The following is a 15,110-nucleotide window of genomic DNA, read 5'->3' on the forward strand; positions in this document are numbered from 1 at the left end:
TCAAACTCCACAGTACACAAGCACAGCCAGGAAACCCAAATTATCTTTATACAGATAATACTGGAATAAAATTTCATCCAAGAAATTAACTAACTTTTTGGACAACATTTTAAACTAAGATTTGTTTAGGATCAAGGTCAGTAGGGAGTGTTTCAAGTTAGATCCAACCTATAATCAAAATTGTCTTGTATGATCCGAGTGCCTATTTAAGCGCATGTTTCCACAAAACCTGATATGAAAAACTTTCAAACTTCTGGTCCTCAGGACATTGACATACTACACACCAAACTTAATTAAAGCCACAATGCTAACACAGCACAGAATTCTGAAGAGGATTATAACCTACTGAAATATTATTTAAAAAGGGAATCGTTTACTGTTGGGACACAGGAGCATGCATCAGAGAGAAAACATTACAAACAATTATATGAATCTGCAAATGCTTTAAAAACGGATGGACGGACCGACCAAAACCAGTCAGGAATAAACTTCAACCTTTCTAGCAATTATGGGGCTGAATGAATTACAGAAAATATTTAATTGCAAAATAAAAGGCAATTATTTTTTTAAAATTCAGCTCTAGGTCTTTTTTTCCTTCGTCAAGAAGACTAGCACATACATTTTCAGGGAGCTTGAGGGTTGAATGTAGTGTGCCAGACTGCCAGGTCACAAGCTTTGCATTATTAAGTTACATTTTCCCCATGTTAAACCTGTTAATAACAAGTTAAGATTCAATTAAAAATCCAGCTTTCAGCACAACACAAAATTAAATGTGCGCTTTCAAATTTCAATTTCGATATAAATATGATTAAGCATTCAGGCCCAGCTATGTTCTATTCATCTATAATAGTGTAGATCTCAGACTTCACTGTGACAATTCCACAATTCTTTACAATTCTTCAGGAAATGAATAAAACTGAAATTTCTTCATTTTTGCACTTTTCAATTAGATTTTTTGCTGGATTTTGTAGAACTGTTAAATGTGACTGGAGAAACTATTTACACAGACGTGTAATACAGATAGCTAGAGAATTTTATGAGTTAATTATAAAGCCAATATCTGAAAGACAGAACCGCTATTGGCTTTTAACAGCATAGGAGTAAAAGTTACAGACACTCTGCAGAGTGAAAGAGCAGGTCATGCCAGCAACGGAGACACAACACAACCATCCCTAACCCTAAATAGACTAAGACATGCTGCCAATATCTTGATGCCATATGATCTGAGTGACTACACCCAAATCAACCATCCAGGTTCACATACCAAAATCTGCTGTAAAACAAATGTTTGAAGTTGAGAAGGCAGTTTCAATTAATTCTCCTGAATTGTCTTTCAAACACACTGCACTTTTAAGTACTATAGCGTGCCCTGAGGAACACTCAGCAGCCAACTCAACAATGTGACCAAGCAGATGCCTGGCTGTGACCTGCTGCCTTTTCTTCAAAGTGAGATGCACACAAATGGCACACCTCAGATTCAAACACATTTGTGTCACTGCACTTTAATTAGATGAGTCATTTGAGGATTTGTAGACAAAGTGATTTTTATTTGTTGATTGCACGATGCCACAGTCGCCAAGGTTTTAAGTTTAATGTGTACAATGTCTTAAGTTTAATCAAATATCTTGGAGGTTTAGTAATAGAACTGTTTTCCCAAGGAATGTTTATTTCCTGCCATTCAACCAGAGAAAGATGGTAACTTTGACTGAACAAGCCACAGTGTCAGCTCTAGCTCCAAAATTCAACAGTATAACTACTATAACTGGACATCTATTCATGCACTCCTGAGGACAGGGTACAATCATTATTATTAAAAATAATATATATAGTATATAGCTTGAACTCTGTCTATATCACTCAAAAAAATTAAAACAAAAACATATGAAATAATACAGAATCAAACCTGCAGAATACAAATATTTACTGTATTCCTCTGCTCACTTGTCCAACCCCTCCTTCATTTATCCATCCATCCATCCCTAAGGTAAACAGCATGAATACATGCAGCCCTGCTAACAGAAGCAGAATTATCTCCAAAGAGAAGGTTCAGCGAGACATGTGGCAATCAATAGTTTGAATGGAAATCAAACACCAGGAAGTAAATATAGCAGCCACACAAACCCCTACAGAGATGTCATCTTATCCTTTATACTGACGTTCCCCGAGGCTTAACTACAGACAGCTGCAAACACAAATGCAGATCTTTAGCCAGGGCCACTGCCTGAAATAGCACCACCAAGAGAGAAAGCAAAAATAACATTCACCACCATTACAATCGAACTAGATAAATTGACCCTAGGCCTCTATACAAAGCACACAACAACTTTTCCAAAAAAAAGGAAAAAAAAAAAAAAAAAAAAAGAAGTGGAAACTTTGTTTTCATTTACATTTTGCACAATGACATGCAAATATTTTAAATTCTTATTAACTGGAAATGGTACAAAGACAACATTAAAATGTTAAAATAAACATTTGATTTTTTTTTTGTAAAACATAAAATTTGTCCATACAAAACACCCATTTTGAATTTGATGCCAGCAACATGTTTCAAAAAAGCTGGGGGCATGTTTACCACTGTGCTGCATCACCTCTTTCTGTAACAACACTAAGTGTTTAGGAACTGAGCAGAACAATTGCTGTAGTTTTAAAAGTGATTTTTGCTTAATACAGGTTTTCAGCTGCTAAACAGTTCAGGGTCTCTTTTTTGTATTTCTTGTTTCATAATATGGCAAATGTTTTCAGTGGTGACCAGTCTGGACTGCAGACAGGCCAGTTTAGCAGCCAGATTTTTTTCACTACAGAGCCATGCTGTTGTAATGCGTGAATATGGCTTTGCATTGTCTTGCTGAAATAAATGAGGCCTTCCCTGAAAAAGACTCTGGATGGCAGCATATGTTTGCCTTCACAGATGTGCAAGTCAACCAAGCCCCCACCCCAAAACCCACCCACTATGGTCCATCTAGGTCTCTAATATGTACTCAATGAACTGCAATTATTTATGTGACAGTCCTCAACTAAAATGTCCTGAATGCGACAGGCATATTAAAATTTTTAAATGCTAAATTTGGCCCATTAAAGAGCAAATTAAATGGTGTTTTCTTTGTGACGTCGATGAAAAGAAACTAGTAGTGCTAATAGAAATGTGTTAGTATGCTTCATGTATTCATTTAGCCCATATTGTGAGCTTCAGGTTACAAAAATGCTAATACAAGTTGCCCAAATAAATAAATAATGTTGTTCATTTGTGGAAAGATTTACTATGCTATATGGTCAGTATGAGTACATCCTCCTCCAGGGATGCTGAGGCACTCAAAAACGCTGCACAGATGCTGCTTCAAAGAAATCCAGTAGCAACCACACTTTCCTTTCAACGTGTTTTTGTTCCTTCTAGATTAAATTATATATTGAGACAAGTTGATTATCATCACACAAAAAACTAAAAGCAGTGGGGTGCACCTTATACTACTCATCCACTTCTCTGAAAGATGACAAGTAATTTCTCATGAGAAGAACAATTACTCCACTCACTAAATTTCTCTGAAACACTGCCATCTGCTCCAGTGTGCAGCTGCAACTCGAGCAGCCGGTTTGCGTTTCTGGTAATGCCAGCACAAACCTACAGGAAAACCCTCCATGGGAGGCTTGGGATATGCTAAAGCTGTGCAATATGGACAAAACTCTAACTGTGTCATTAGATTGCTGCATCTGGTGATTGCAACATGCACTGATGAATCAATGTGATACAGTGAAGATATGTGAAGGCCTGCGTTATTTTAACCCAGTTAAAATAATTTACTTTTGATGAAGTGGCAAGCAAGACTGAATGAGTTGGAAAAATATCCAGCTGTGATTATTTCTCCCCAATTGGCAGTACACCAAAAAGTTGTAGTTGTGTTACCATGTATACAGCACATGAGTGTTTAGTTGCTTCTAATTGGGGGCAGTCGTGGGCTGGAGGTTAGGGAACCAGCCCTGTGACTAAGGTTGCCAGATCGATCCCCTCAGCTGACAGTGCCCTTGAGCAAGGCACCTAACCCCCAATTGCTCGCTGGGTGCCGTGGATAGGGCTGCCCACTGATCCACGCAAGTGTGCTCGCTGCCCCTTAGTGCATGTGTTCACTAGTGTGCATGTATGTGGGTGTTTCACTGCACGGATGGGTTAAATTTCACAGTGTGCAAACAGAGTGACAAATGTTTCTGAATTCTAAATTCTAGTTGGTCTACCTCATCTACAGCTCACAAGCTCCATGGTATTAAATTTGCCAACTTAAAATGCAGCTCTTAAGATATGAAAATTGCATCCCTTCAAATTTGAATATAAAAATGATTCATTTTTAAGCCCTAATCGCATGAATGGAACTGTAATTAGTCAACATGCTCCGATTCATTTGAGGGCTTATTTACATACAGCAGCCTTCTATACCAAAACTGCCAAAGGTTCACAATACATCACAATAATGCTTTAAAGACAATTTATAGACAAATTGCTCAGCATTAGCATTAGCATGAATCCAGATCAGAAGCTGACTACACATTACAGGACAACCTGCCTGGCAAAAACAACAGATTCTTTTTTTCATGCCACTTTGAACTTTTACCACACACACACACACACACACACACACACACACACACACACACACACACACCCTTCCTAGATGTTCTCATTTCCTCTCTGACACAGCAGGAAAGGAACAGAGGAGGAGTAAACAATCACTGGTCTGCACTCCCTGGCTTATAGCATGATCTAGCACTTTTTCCACACTGATTAATACCTAGAGTCAGCGTGGATCTGCATTCTAGCTTGAGCTGTAAATGATGTTATACATTAGTATTAGACCTGTATGATCTTTCTCTGCATTGATGTCAAACAATCCCTCAGCCGACTACTTGACACTGAATCCCCAGCAGATCTTAGCGCTGAGTGGACGTGTAATGGCGTCATAAAACCATGCATCCTTAAATACAAGGGTGACTGCTGTGACTTCTTAGGCTTCAGCATGTCTACATGATGACCCATCACAGCATACCCTTCATGTTCTGTCAAATCACTTTTCCTCTCATATAGACATGGTTTCTGTATATGAAAATAGAGAAATTGTAGCATTCTGACAAGCATTCTAAATAACAACCATTAATAATCACTATTCTGACATGCAAAATTTGTCAACTGATCACAAACTACAACCTTTGAAAAAGAAAAAAAAACAAACACCCAACCCTTTTTGATCCCAGATGTAACTGTAGAGTTTAGTAGGACTGGGCAATATGACCCAAAAATCTACATCACACTGCCATAATATGCTTTCTTGAGCAAATTGTATGTTTCATTACAAAGTTATGTTTAATTGTATTTAAGTTAAAAAGGTGAATGCAAATCATTACATTCATAGTTTCTGAAAGCATTCTTAAACTTTTTTTTTTTTTTAATCCGCTCTTACCAAACCTTATAGAAAAAAAAATTGATGTATATCATGAAAGTGTTCATATCACTCAACCTTAATTACAATACTAGGGCTGAACAATTTGGGCAAAATACCCAATTGACAATGTTTAAGAGTTATATTGTGGCTGCGATTTAAATTGCTATTACTGTCTAAACTAAAGTTCAGGCCAGAACATCCACTTTTTCTGGCTTGAGGCTTGACCATGAATGTTGTGTGCAAGACTGCCTGCAAGGTGTGGCTGTGATGTCACAACACATGCAGGTTAGGTTGCCTTATTTACAGGCAGTTCACAAGCTCTGTATGATAAAGGTTAAATTCCCCCCCACTTACAATTTAAGACAATATTTTTGATGTTTGCAATTTGACAAGTGTACTCTCTCAAACTGATTTCAACATAAAAACAATCTTTCAGCCCTATACAATATCATAAAATATTACAAACAATTGAACACCCCTGGTCAAATTAAATTTTTTTTTTAATTCAAAATCACATACTGGAAACATTCTTCAGCAGAATCTCTCTTAAATAAATCTAAATTTGCCATGACTTTTGCACAGGTCACATTTTATGCTTAATTTCAGCATTCAGCAAATATATAGTAATTATCAACAACAACAATATATACCACAATAACAATGTAATTGATCAGATGCCCAAAACTTTTGCATGACTATAATATAAAAGTAAATTTAAATTTTTATAAGACAGGCAAAAAGAAAAAAAATTACAAGAATATTTGTAACTTCAGTGTCAGTGTCAAGTGAACGCTTAACAAAATATATTTTACAAGCATTTATGAGTGCAAATAATTCATGCAGAATCTAGGAATCAGATGAACATTAGGCAATTAGGCTGTACTGTATACAACATTTTTTCAGTGAACTGAAACAAAGTTGTTAATGAACACACTGAAGTATAATGTACAAGCAGAACAATCACTAGCTTTATTACTATCTTCCAAAGCATGATAATGCAAATGAATGCACAGGACACAAGCCAAGTCTATTAAACCAAACAGTGCCTCAGGACTCCAACGGATGCATAAAAGGCCTTTCTACTTTTAAGGCCGGTAAAGACGTCCCTCAACTAGCCTAGAGGAAGGAAGAAAATGTGAACTCTATCTTTAGCTTTCTTGTTAGCGGCTGAAACAGCATCAAGTTCTTCTCTTAAGCTCAAATTTTTTGAGAAGGCACTAAATACATCAGAAGGCCCAAATACATAACAGGCCTAACTAGGCAAAGATGAATTCAACAACGCTGAGCAGAGCAGCTATTAATCATTTACAGTGATAAGGGTTTACACCTGTTCCTGAACTGAACAGCAATACACAGACGTTTCCAGCATGTTGCGGTATTAATCTTTAATGTGACTACTTTACTGAAAGGGAAACCAAAGCTCCCTGGTTGTTGTGGTTTTATGGTTTACACTTTCAGGGTGGAGGCATTACGTGAAGGCATTATATGAAGGCTGATAATTACCATCTATGGATGTGCTTACCTTAAAACAAAGCATGCAGGCAATGAAAGGGGGTTAGTAAAAAAGAGTTTTTAACTGAGCAGCATAAAACATTAAGCTCCTCTGAAGCTGAACAAAGTTCCTTTTTTTTGCTGCTTCATTTTTAGCAGTGGTGGATGTTAAGCAACATAAAACAGAATGAAGTGACCCTTTATGAGTCAGATGCATTACGGACTGAACAATAAACAGTATGTGTTACTGACAAAACAGTTATCAACACAAATTAGTTATTTGGATATCCCTCATAATTACTGAGTTCAGGTATTTCAATCACTCATCGTTAAAAGGTGTACAAAAATCAAGCACAGAGCCACGTTATTTACATAGACAAACACTGGCAGGTGGATGTGCGGTACTGAAGAGCTCTGTGGCTTTACACGTAGCACTGTAATAGGATGCCATCTTTGTCACAAGTCAGTTTGTGAAATTTATGCCTTGCCAAACAGGAGTACAATTATTACTTGGCTAAGTCAGCTAAAACTGACGACCAAATTAATTGGCAACTATGAATAGTCGATTAGTTGGTGACATCACACGTGTTTCTCGCACCAAGTAGGAATGCTTTGATATTACTGCTTACTCAAGAGTTAACCGAAGCACAACGGCAGCCTAAAGACCAAAGTGTGGGAGTGCTTCATGTTAAACTCAGTGGTGACTGCGAAGGGCGGGGGGGTGGGGTTGGGGGCAGGTTGTCAGCTTGACAAATGGCACAACTGACTTTAGCTGGCATGGGAGCACATCCTCCTTGTGGGAGATTCTGAAGAGGAAACATGTGCTGGGAGCTTCATGAAATGAGTTTCCATAGTTGAGAGTCTGCTCTCTTGCCTAAGATCACCATGTGTAATGCCAAGCGTCAGCTGGAGTGGTGTAAAGCATGCCACCACTGGAACAGTAAAAATGTGTTCTCAGGAGTATCAGATTATGCTTCACTATCTGGTGGTCTGATGGATGAATCTGGACTTGGCGGATGCCAAGAGAATACTATCCACTGAAATGCATAGTACCAAAAGAACAGCTTTTCGGAGGAGGAATAAAGGCCTCTTATTTCTAGTGAAGGGTAATGTTAATGCTATAGCATTCAAAGCCATTTTAGAGGATTACATGCTTCCAGCTATGCAGCCTTTGAGGAAGGCCCTTTCCTGTCCACCATGACTGCGCCTCTGTACAAAGCAAGGTCCATGAAGACATGGTTTGATGAGAATGGTGTGGAGGAACTCCTGTGGCCTGCACAGAGCCCTGGCCACTGAACACCTTAAATTTGAATGAAGCTGCCTCATGACTTCATTCAGCATTTTCTGAAGAGAACATCAGTTAGATGAAGACCAATATCATACATTTTCTGAATACTGTAATGTTTCAAATTCACAAGCCAGCTAGAATAAGACATGCAGCCAGATGTAAAACTGAAACAGAAAGACTTGATTGGCTAAACAGGTCAAAAGGCTAATTAGCACATAAAAAGCCCTTTTCCAACAGGCCTTGGTCTAAGAAATCCCTCATCCGTGACTTTCACCCCAATACTCCCCAATATTAGCCTTTTACAAACATTGTCTCACAGTATTCATTCATCACACCATGTTTAAATCAAGTAGAAAACTTCTACTTTTAATTGTATCTGTGAGTATAAGGCAAAATAAAATTGCATATATTTTTTTAATGCTGCTGGAGTAAAAACATTGAATTCGATTTGCTATTAGGCAGAAGACAAATGTCAATAAAGTTAGTATTTAGGCCTGTCACAATGACCATAATTATATTGCATGATTGTATTGTGTCATGATTTTATGTTGCAACATATGAAACGAGAAGTGGGTGTATTTTTATTACCTGGGCAAATAAATGAAAAGAAAGCAGAACATGCATTTATTTAGACACATTACTGGTCTTGACTTGAGTTTAAGCTGTCTCTCGTCAATTGGGAGTTTCTATGTATTGACAGCAAAGAAGCAAGATCTCTAATCAGCCAATCTGACTGTTGTAGACATGTATTTTAATAGAAGCATAGTGAATCAATTATTAAAAAGTGACATACTAGGCAGCTGAAAATCTCATGAGCATGACAGGCCTAGTTTGCGTACTGAAAAAGCATGGAATTTTATAGATAGCATTACACAATGTTGAGCCACCTCTCCTTTTACACACCCACAGAAACTTATACTCCTCAAAGACCACTATAACCACTGCTGGAACAAAGGGCGGGAACAAAGGGGCATCATCTTTCCCTACAGTAAGCAGGCCCATTACAGCATCTCTGAGTCAGTCCTCGACTGGCCACTGAGAGCTCCAGGCGCAGCAGGTCCGCTTCACTTGCAGACACATCAAACGGACTAATTACAGACAGGAGAACTACACTCACACTGATGGAACTAATCTTTTACAAAAGTTGCTTGTATCAATCCATACACTCCTCCTAACAGAACTGGCTGTCACACATTTGCTCATCACAGAGAAGACTGCCTCCACATCATGCACATGAACAAACACCAAACTCTCTTCTGAACCAAATCTCCTTCATTCCAAAGAAATCAACAGCAATAACTTGATTAAGCATCATGCCATTTCATTTCCTTCACAAGCTTATCTGTGTCTCCTCCTCCTGCCATGATTCAATCAAGTTCTCCATTAGGCCTGATGTCTCTCCATCAGTCACTCAGGAATATCTCCTCACACCGGTCACTCTTTGGCCCTTTGTTTACATTGAAACCCTCCAGAACATCCATATGAACAGCCTACTCAAAATGCAAATTAAATTGAGTGAGGCTAGTGAATGAGAGACAAGGTGCAGCTGTGTCTGGGCCACCTTTCCCCTCTCCATGCAGCATCTCTGCCAGAAAGACAAGCCCTGAAGAGCCTAGCCTGGGGGAGACGGGAGGGAGAGATTTATAGGCTCCATTTAGCTCTTCAGAAGGCCACAGCTGTTACTGAGCCCCAGCAAAGTAATTATGGCAATAATTAAAGCCTTACTCAGTGATATGCTGAAAGAAGCAAACAATAGATGGGGAAGGAACTTTGCATGCCGCACCAGGAAGAGAAGTAGGGAGAAATTACAGGCCAAGTCATACCACAACTATTGGTCAAAAATTTGTTAAAATGTCTGATGCTACTGATTAGATTTACTTTCATAACTCGATACAGAATTCCAGTGATTCGGAACTGAAAGAAGATAAATCATGTAGCGGTGCCAGTCAGATGTTAATTCTTTTGAGATACGAAGAATCCTACATGACCTTGTTTTAAGGAGAATGCCTCCATACTCACTTAGGGGTTACCTGAGGACAGAGTAGCATAGAGCCCTCACACTTTCTCACTCTCAAACAAAATTTTTAATTCATCTTTTAAGGCCTCTGAGCCAAATTCATCACAGATGCAGTCAGGGGAAAAAAAAACGACTTGATTAGACACACTAATTTAGTTAAAAGCCCCTTTTCTGGCAGGCATCTGTCTGAGAATCCTTCAGGTGACTTCATGTCTCTCCCCTTTTCTTGCCAACCAACTCAGTATCTCAGTTTAACAAACATATATGCATTCATTAGAAAAACTAGGCCTAGAGAGTTTGTAAAATACTATAAATCCCTCTGAAGAATCATGGTGTATAAAATACATGGTGAATCAGGGTCTTATTTGCCCAAACAGCAGGGCAGCATGATAATCTTTGCAGCCAGAAACCTTTAGAAATTATCAACCATTTAACAACATCCGTGCTGCAACTTTAGGGGAAAAGGTCAGCTTTTTGCTCCCCACACTAGCTGGTGTCCCCACTTGTAGAGCAGGGAATATTTTCAGATGGGAGTTCCTAAGGTAATTTCTGGACCAAAGAAACAGCCTTGCTCACAGAATTCTTGTAATACTTGCACAAGAGATTCAGAGATTCTGAGTTCTGAAATAACTCCCACACTCAGAAGTTTTCAATATTTCAAACAGAAAGTGCAGGAATCAGTTTCAAGGATGGAGAGCAGGCCCATGTTTCAGCTCAAATGAGTAGCCTCAGCCATTGAATTACAGAGAGAGAGAGAGAGAGAGAGAGAGAGAGAGAGAGAGAGAGAGAGAGAGAGAGAGAGAGAGAGAGAGAGAGAGAGAGAGAGAGAGAGAGAGAGAGAGAGAGAGAGAGAGAGAGAGAGAGAGAGAGAGAGAGAGAATATAAAGGGTCAGGTAGTGTTCCACTGGCAGGACAGACAGGGACAGGTTTATATAAAAAAAAAAACAAAAAAAAAAAACCCACAGGTCATTTAACTTATGACCATAATGAGAGTGCGGTGCTGAACACAAGCTCTCACTGCATACCTCGTCAGGCACTTTTGCTGAAAAAGGCAAAAGTGCTGTTTTTGTGTCTTGCAGCAAATGAACTTTGCCCTTATGCTTACAAAAATGTGTGTGGCAGCATAGCAAAGGACAGAGAGAGGTTTAAAAAAAATGAAAAAAAGATAAGGGGGGTGAAACAAGGAAACAAATAATGGAGCCATTTTTAAGCATACAACTAATACATTCCACTCATTTTGTTCCAAATGACAAAGGCCAGGAAACAAAGCAGAAACACAAAACCAAGCCCAATATCAAGATTTGAGGCGACAGAACCATCTTCACAGCCTTCAGAGATCTTTGACAGTTTAGCTTTTTTCATCTCAACACCAGCAAATGCATCTACATACTTAACTGGCTGGTTATACGATCACAGTTCAGCACTCAGAGGAAATAGACTCTATTCTCTTAGCTGGCCAGCATCCTTTGAACTAGGTCACTGTGTCAAAGTATGAGGCAAAACCCCATGAAAACATTAGGAAACAATATTTCCACACTGACATTGCGGCATATAATCCCCCCAATAATATACAATTAGCCAGCAACCATTTGAGCCAGTACAGCATTAGCAGGGAAACTGCAAGCAAAGCCAGACAGCATGTCAGGGGCTGTAGCTGCCAAGAACCAACAGCAGCGGGCTCAGTGCGGTTGGTAGTCTGTGAACTGAAGGTGTGAGAGCGCGAGCCAAATTTAACATTTCACCGTTCAGCGTTACTTACCAAAACGATTTTATCCGACCAGCGAACGAAATAACTTTTAATATAGCAAATAAAATATGACAAGTTTAACTGAGCTAAAATTGGAACGATAAGCCAACAGAAATACACCCAATGCTGTTAGTGCGTTAATGGGGACGCCACTGTTTATGGTCTTTATAGCGAGCTAATTTTAATACTGGAGGAAACGCAGCGCGGTCTACAAAAGTCAACACCAGCAAGTTCCTTAACTTGCGCTAGCAACGCTAGCTTACACAGAACAAGTCTCACTCGCATGTGTGCTCTCCCAGCTCACCTCCTTCGTGTCCTGCAGGCACTCCAGCACGGCTAGGTTATTGTTCCAGGTGTGTTTGGGGCAGTGCCGGCTCGCGTCCTCCCGGCAGGCCTCCTCTTCGGCCAGCCTCCAGCCGCTGGCTCTCCGTGGCTGAGACACCGACGAGGCGGCACCGGCTTTAAGCTGCCGGTTAATGGCGATAAGCGGAGGATGGAGGTTGACGTTCGGCTGCGGTCTGAGCCCCAGTGTGAGAAACACGCAAGAGAACTGGGTCGTCAGCAGGAGCAGGAGCTGAATACGTCCGCACGCCGCCATCTTCGGCTACGGCTAAGCTCGGCTCGGCCGCTTGCGCCTGTTCTCCCCCCGCTACAAAAGCGGCTGCGCGGGCGCTGGGGGGCGGACTGCACTTGGCACCTACTGGCTGTTGCCGTCTTCAGCGGACAACCCGGTATGGCCATAACAGTCAGGTGGAGTAACTTAGTGTTTGCACGTCAGCCCACATTTTACGAGGCATTTAAGTAGCCTCATTAAACTGAACCGATTTACAGTAGGGACCGATATGGGGATTATCCGATGCGGCTAATTTTCCACGTATCTGCCAATAGCGATATACTGAGATAGATAGATAGATAGATAGATAGATAGATAGATAGATAGATAGATAGAAACTGGATATTATGCTAACTTACTCCGTGTATTTACAGTGAAATATAATTTATAAGATTACAAATGCAGTAAAATGAACGAAATGCAGGAATTTTAGTGCAGTAACCCATCACCGAAATATTCAGTTTTTTGATCTGCAAATCATTTTAAGCAATTATCTGCCAATACTTATTGATCACACTATCATTGTGCATCCATTACAGTATCCAAATGCAAGAACGCACGGCACGTGCACATTTATTTATGCATTTATGGATTTATGCATTCCTCCTCGTTATTCGTCATATTTATCCTAAGTAGACTCATGTGGACTAGGTCTGTGTGTAAATGTAGGCTTTTAACTGCCCATTCAAACAAAAGCCCTATTCGTCATGTCCCATGACCCCATGTCCTTCCAAGCCGTATTTTGTCTTCGCATTATTGACTTTTAAAGCATTGCCTAATTTTGCAACTCCATAAAAGACATTTTATGGTGTTGTAAAAGTTATAAGCTGAGTGTACAGAGAGAGCTCTTTTCACCTCTGTCAGGTGTTTCCAATTTCTTTGTTAATTGATTAGTCGTAATGTATTTGCATATACATCGATCTGCCACTTCATAAAAGTACAACTCCTTGTTTCTACACTTACTTTATAGGTGCACGTTGTAGATGTACAATTACAGATTGTAGTCCATCCGTTTCCCTGCATAATTTGTTAGCCCCCCTTTCACCCTGTTCTTTAATGACGAGGACCACTAGACAGCGGGTATTATTTGGGTGGTGGTTCATTCTCAGCACTGTACTGACACTCATGTGGTGGTGACATGTAAGTATGTTGTGCTGATATGAGTGCATCAGACACAGCAGCACTGCTGCAGTTTTTAAACACTGTGTCCACTTACTGTCCACTCTATTAGACACTCCTACCTTGCTGGTTGACCTTGTAGATGTAGTCAGAGACAATAACTCCTCTGTTGCTGCACAGTTGGTGTTGGTCATCCTCTAGTCTTTTATCAGTGGTCACAGGATGCTGCCCACATGACTGTGTTGGCTGGATATTGTTGGTTGGTGGACTATTCTCAGTTCAGCAGTGACACTGAGGTGTTTAAAAACTCTGTGTGTGTGTGCGTGAAAGTTCGTGAATGCTGAGGTTTTCTAGAGATGGAAGAAACTTTTACTTTAAGTAATATTTCATAAGCTAGACAAATTTCATACATAACACTCATGACTAACATATGATCGGTTTCAAAAGTTTGGGCACCCCTGGAGAAATTGTGTGTTTGGTTGATTTTCTAAATAAGTTAACATCCTCTACAGAGAACACACTCTTGCACATTTTAATGCACAATTACTGTTTATTTGCTGAACTTAACATAATGGGAAAATAAAACATAAAATGCCAGTGCAAAAGTAATGGCACATTTTATATTACATTTTTTACAATATGTTAAACTCAACAAATAAATAGAAATTGTGCAGAAAATCCCACATTTAAGTGCTTTGGTTAATTGGCATTACACATCATTGTGCTGTAAATTGTGTATCTCTGTTAGATAACCAACTGTATAAAATTTCAGTGAGTTTTACTCCTATAGACATAGAGAATTCTCCAGTGCTTAAAATGCCCAGGCTACAGTTAAAGAAACTAATCAATGATTGTAGCAAATCACAAACCATCCATAAGAAAAAAAAATCCAATAATAATAATGTTGTGTGACTTATTTTCAGCAAGTAATATTTCGATTTCTGGAAGGAATGTTTTTTAGGATGAAGAAACATCAAAGCATTTGCTGTAATCTGCACCGCAGTAATTGGATTCTCTATTAGTGTGGCTTTGGCTTTGTGCATGCTGGATGGTTTGTGGATCAAACATTAATTGCCTGGAGATTTCAGAAGTTGTGAAAAGTGTTCATTCCCTGCTTTTACACAATGTTCCAAATCTGTCGAATGAAAGTACAAGGAGATCTGTTTATAATGGTACATTCATTATCCTGCAACAATGAAGCATGTTCAGGATAAATTAGCGGAGCGAGGAATGCAAGTTAACCTGTACTGGGAGTGACTAAATTAGTGACATTGAGCTCAGAGAATAAGCTGGTGAGACACAATTTTTGATGAGTCGAACATCCTATCATTTTTCATCAATTTTGATTATTTTAAATATCCTAGTTACGTCTCACCATAGTGTGACAGTCATTGTGCAGAATCTAGGACTGT

General features: G+C 39.4%; 1 protein-coding gene across 4 annotated transcripts in view; it reads right to left on the reverse strand.

Annotated features, from left to right (window-relative positions):
- glg1b (golgi glycoprotein 1b) overlaps positions 1-12,609 on the reverse strand; it is a 46,185-nt gene extending 33,576 nt beyond the window's left edge. For all 4 annotated transcript variants that reach the window (XM_037540127.1, XM_017712980.2, XM_017712816.2 and 1 more), the window contains exon 1: positions 12,271-12,609. In XM_037540127.1, coding sequence (XP_037396024.1) covers positions 12,271-12,564 — 294 coding nt within the window. In that variant the 5' untranslated portion in view covers positions 12,565-12,609. The remainder of the gene's footprint in view (positions 1-12,270) is intronic.
- Positions 12,610-15,110: the final 2,501 nt, after the last annotated feature.

The sequence above is a fragment of the Pygocentrus nattereri genome, chromosome 7 (genome assembly GCF_015220715.1).
Source record: "Pygocentrus nattereri isolate fPygNat1 chromosome 7, fPygNat1.pri, whole genome shotgun sequence".
Classification (NCBI taxonomy): domain Eukaryota; kingdom Metazoa; phylum Chordata; class Actinopteri; order Characiformes; family Serrasalmidae; genus Pygocentrus; species Pygocentrus nattereri.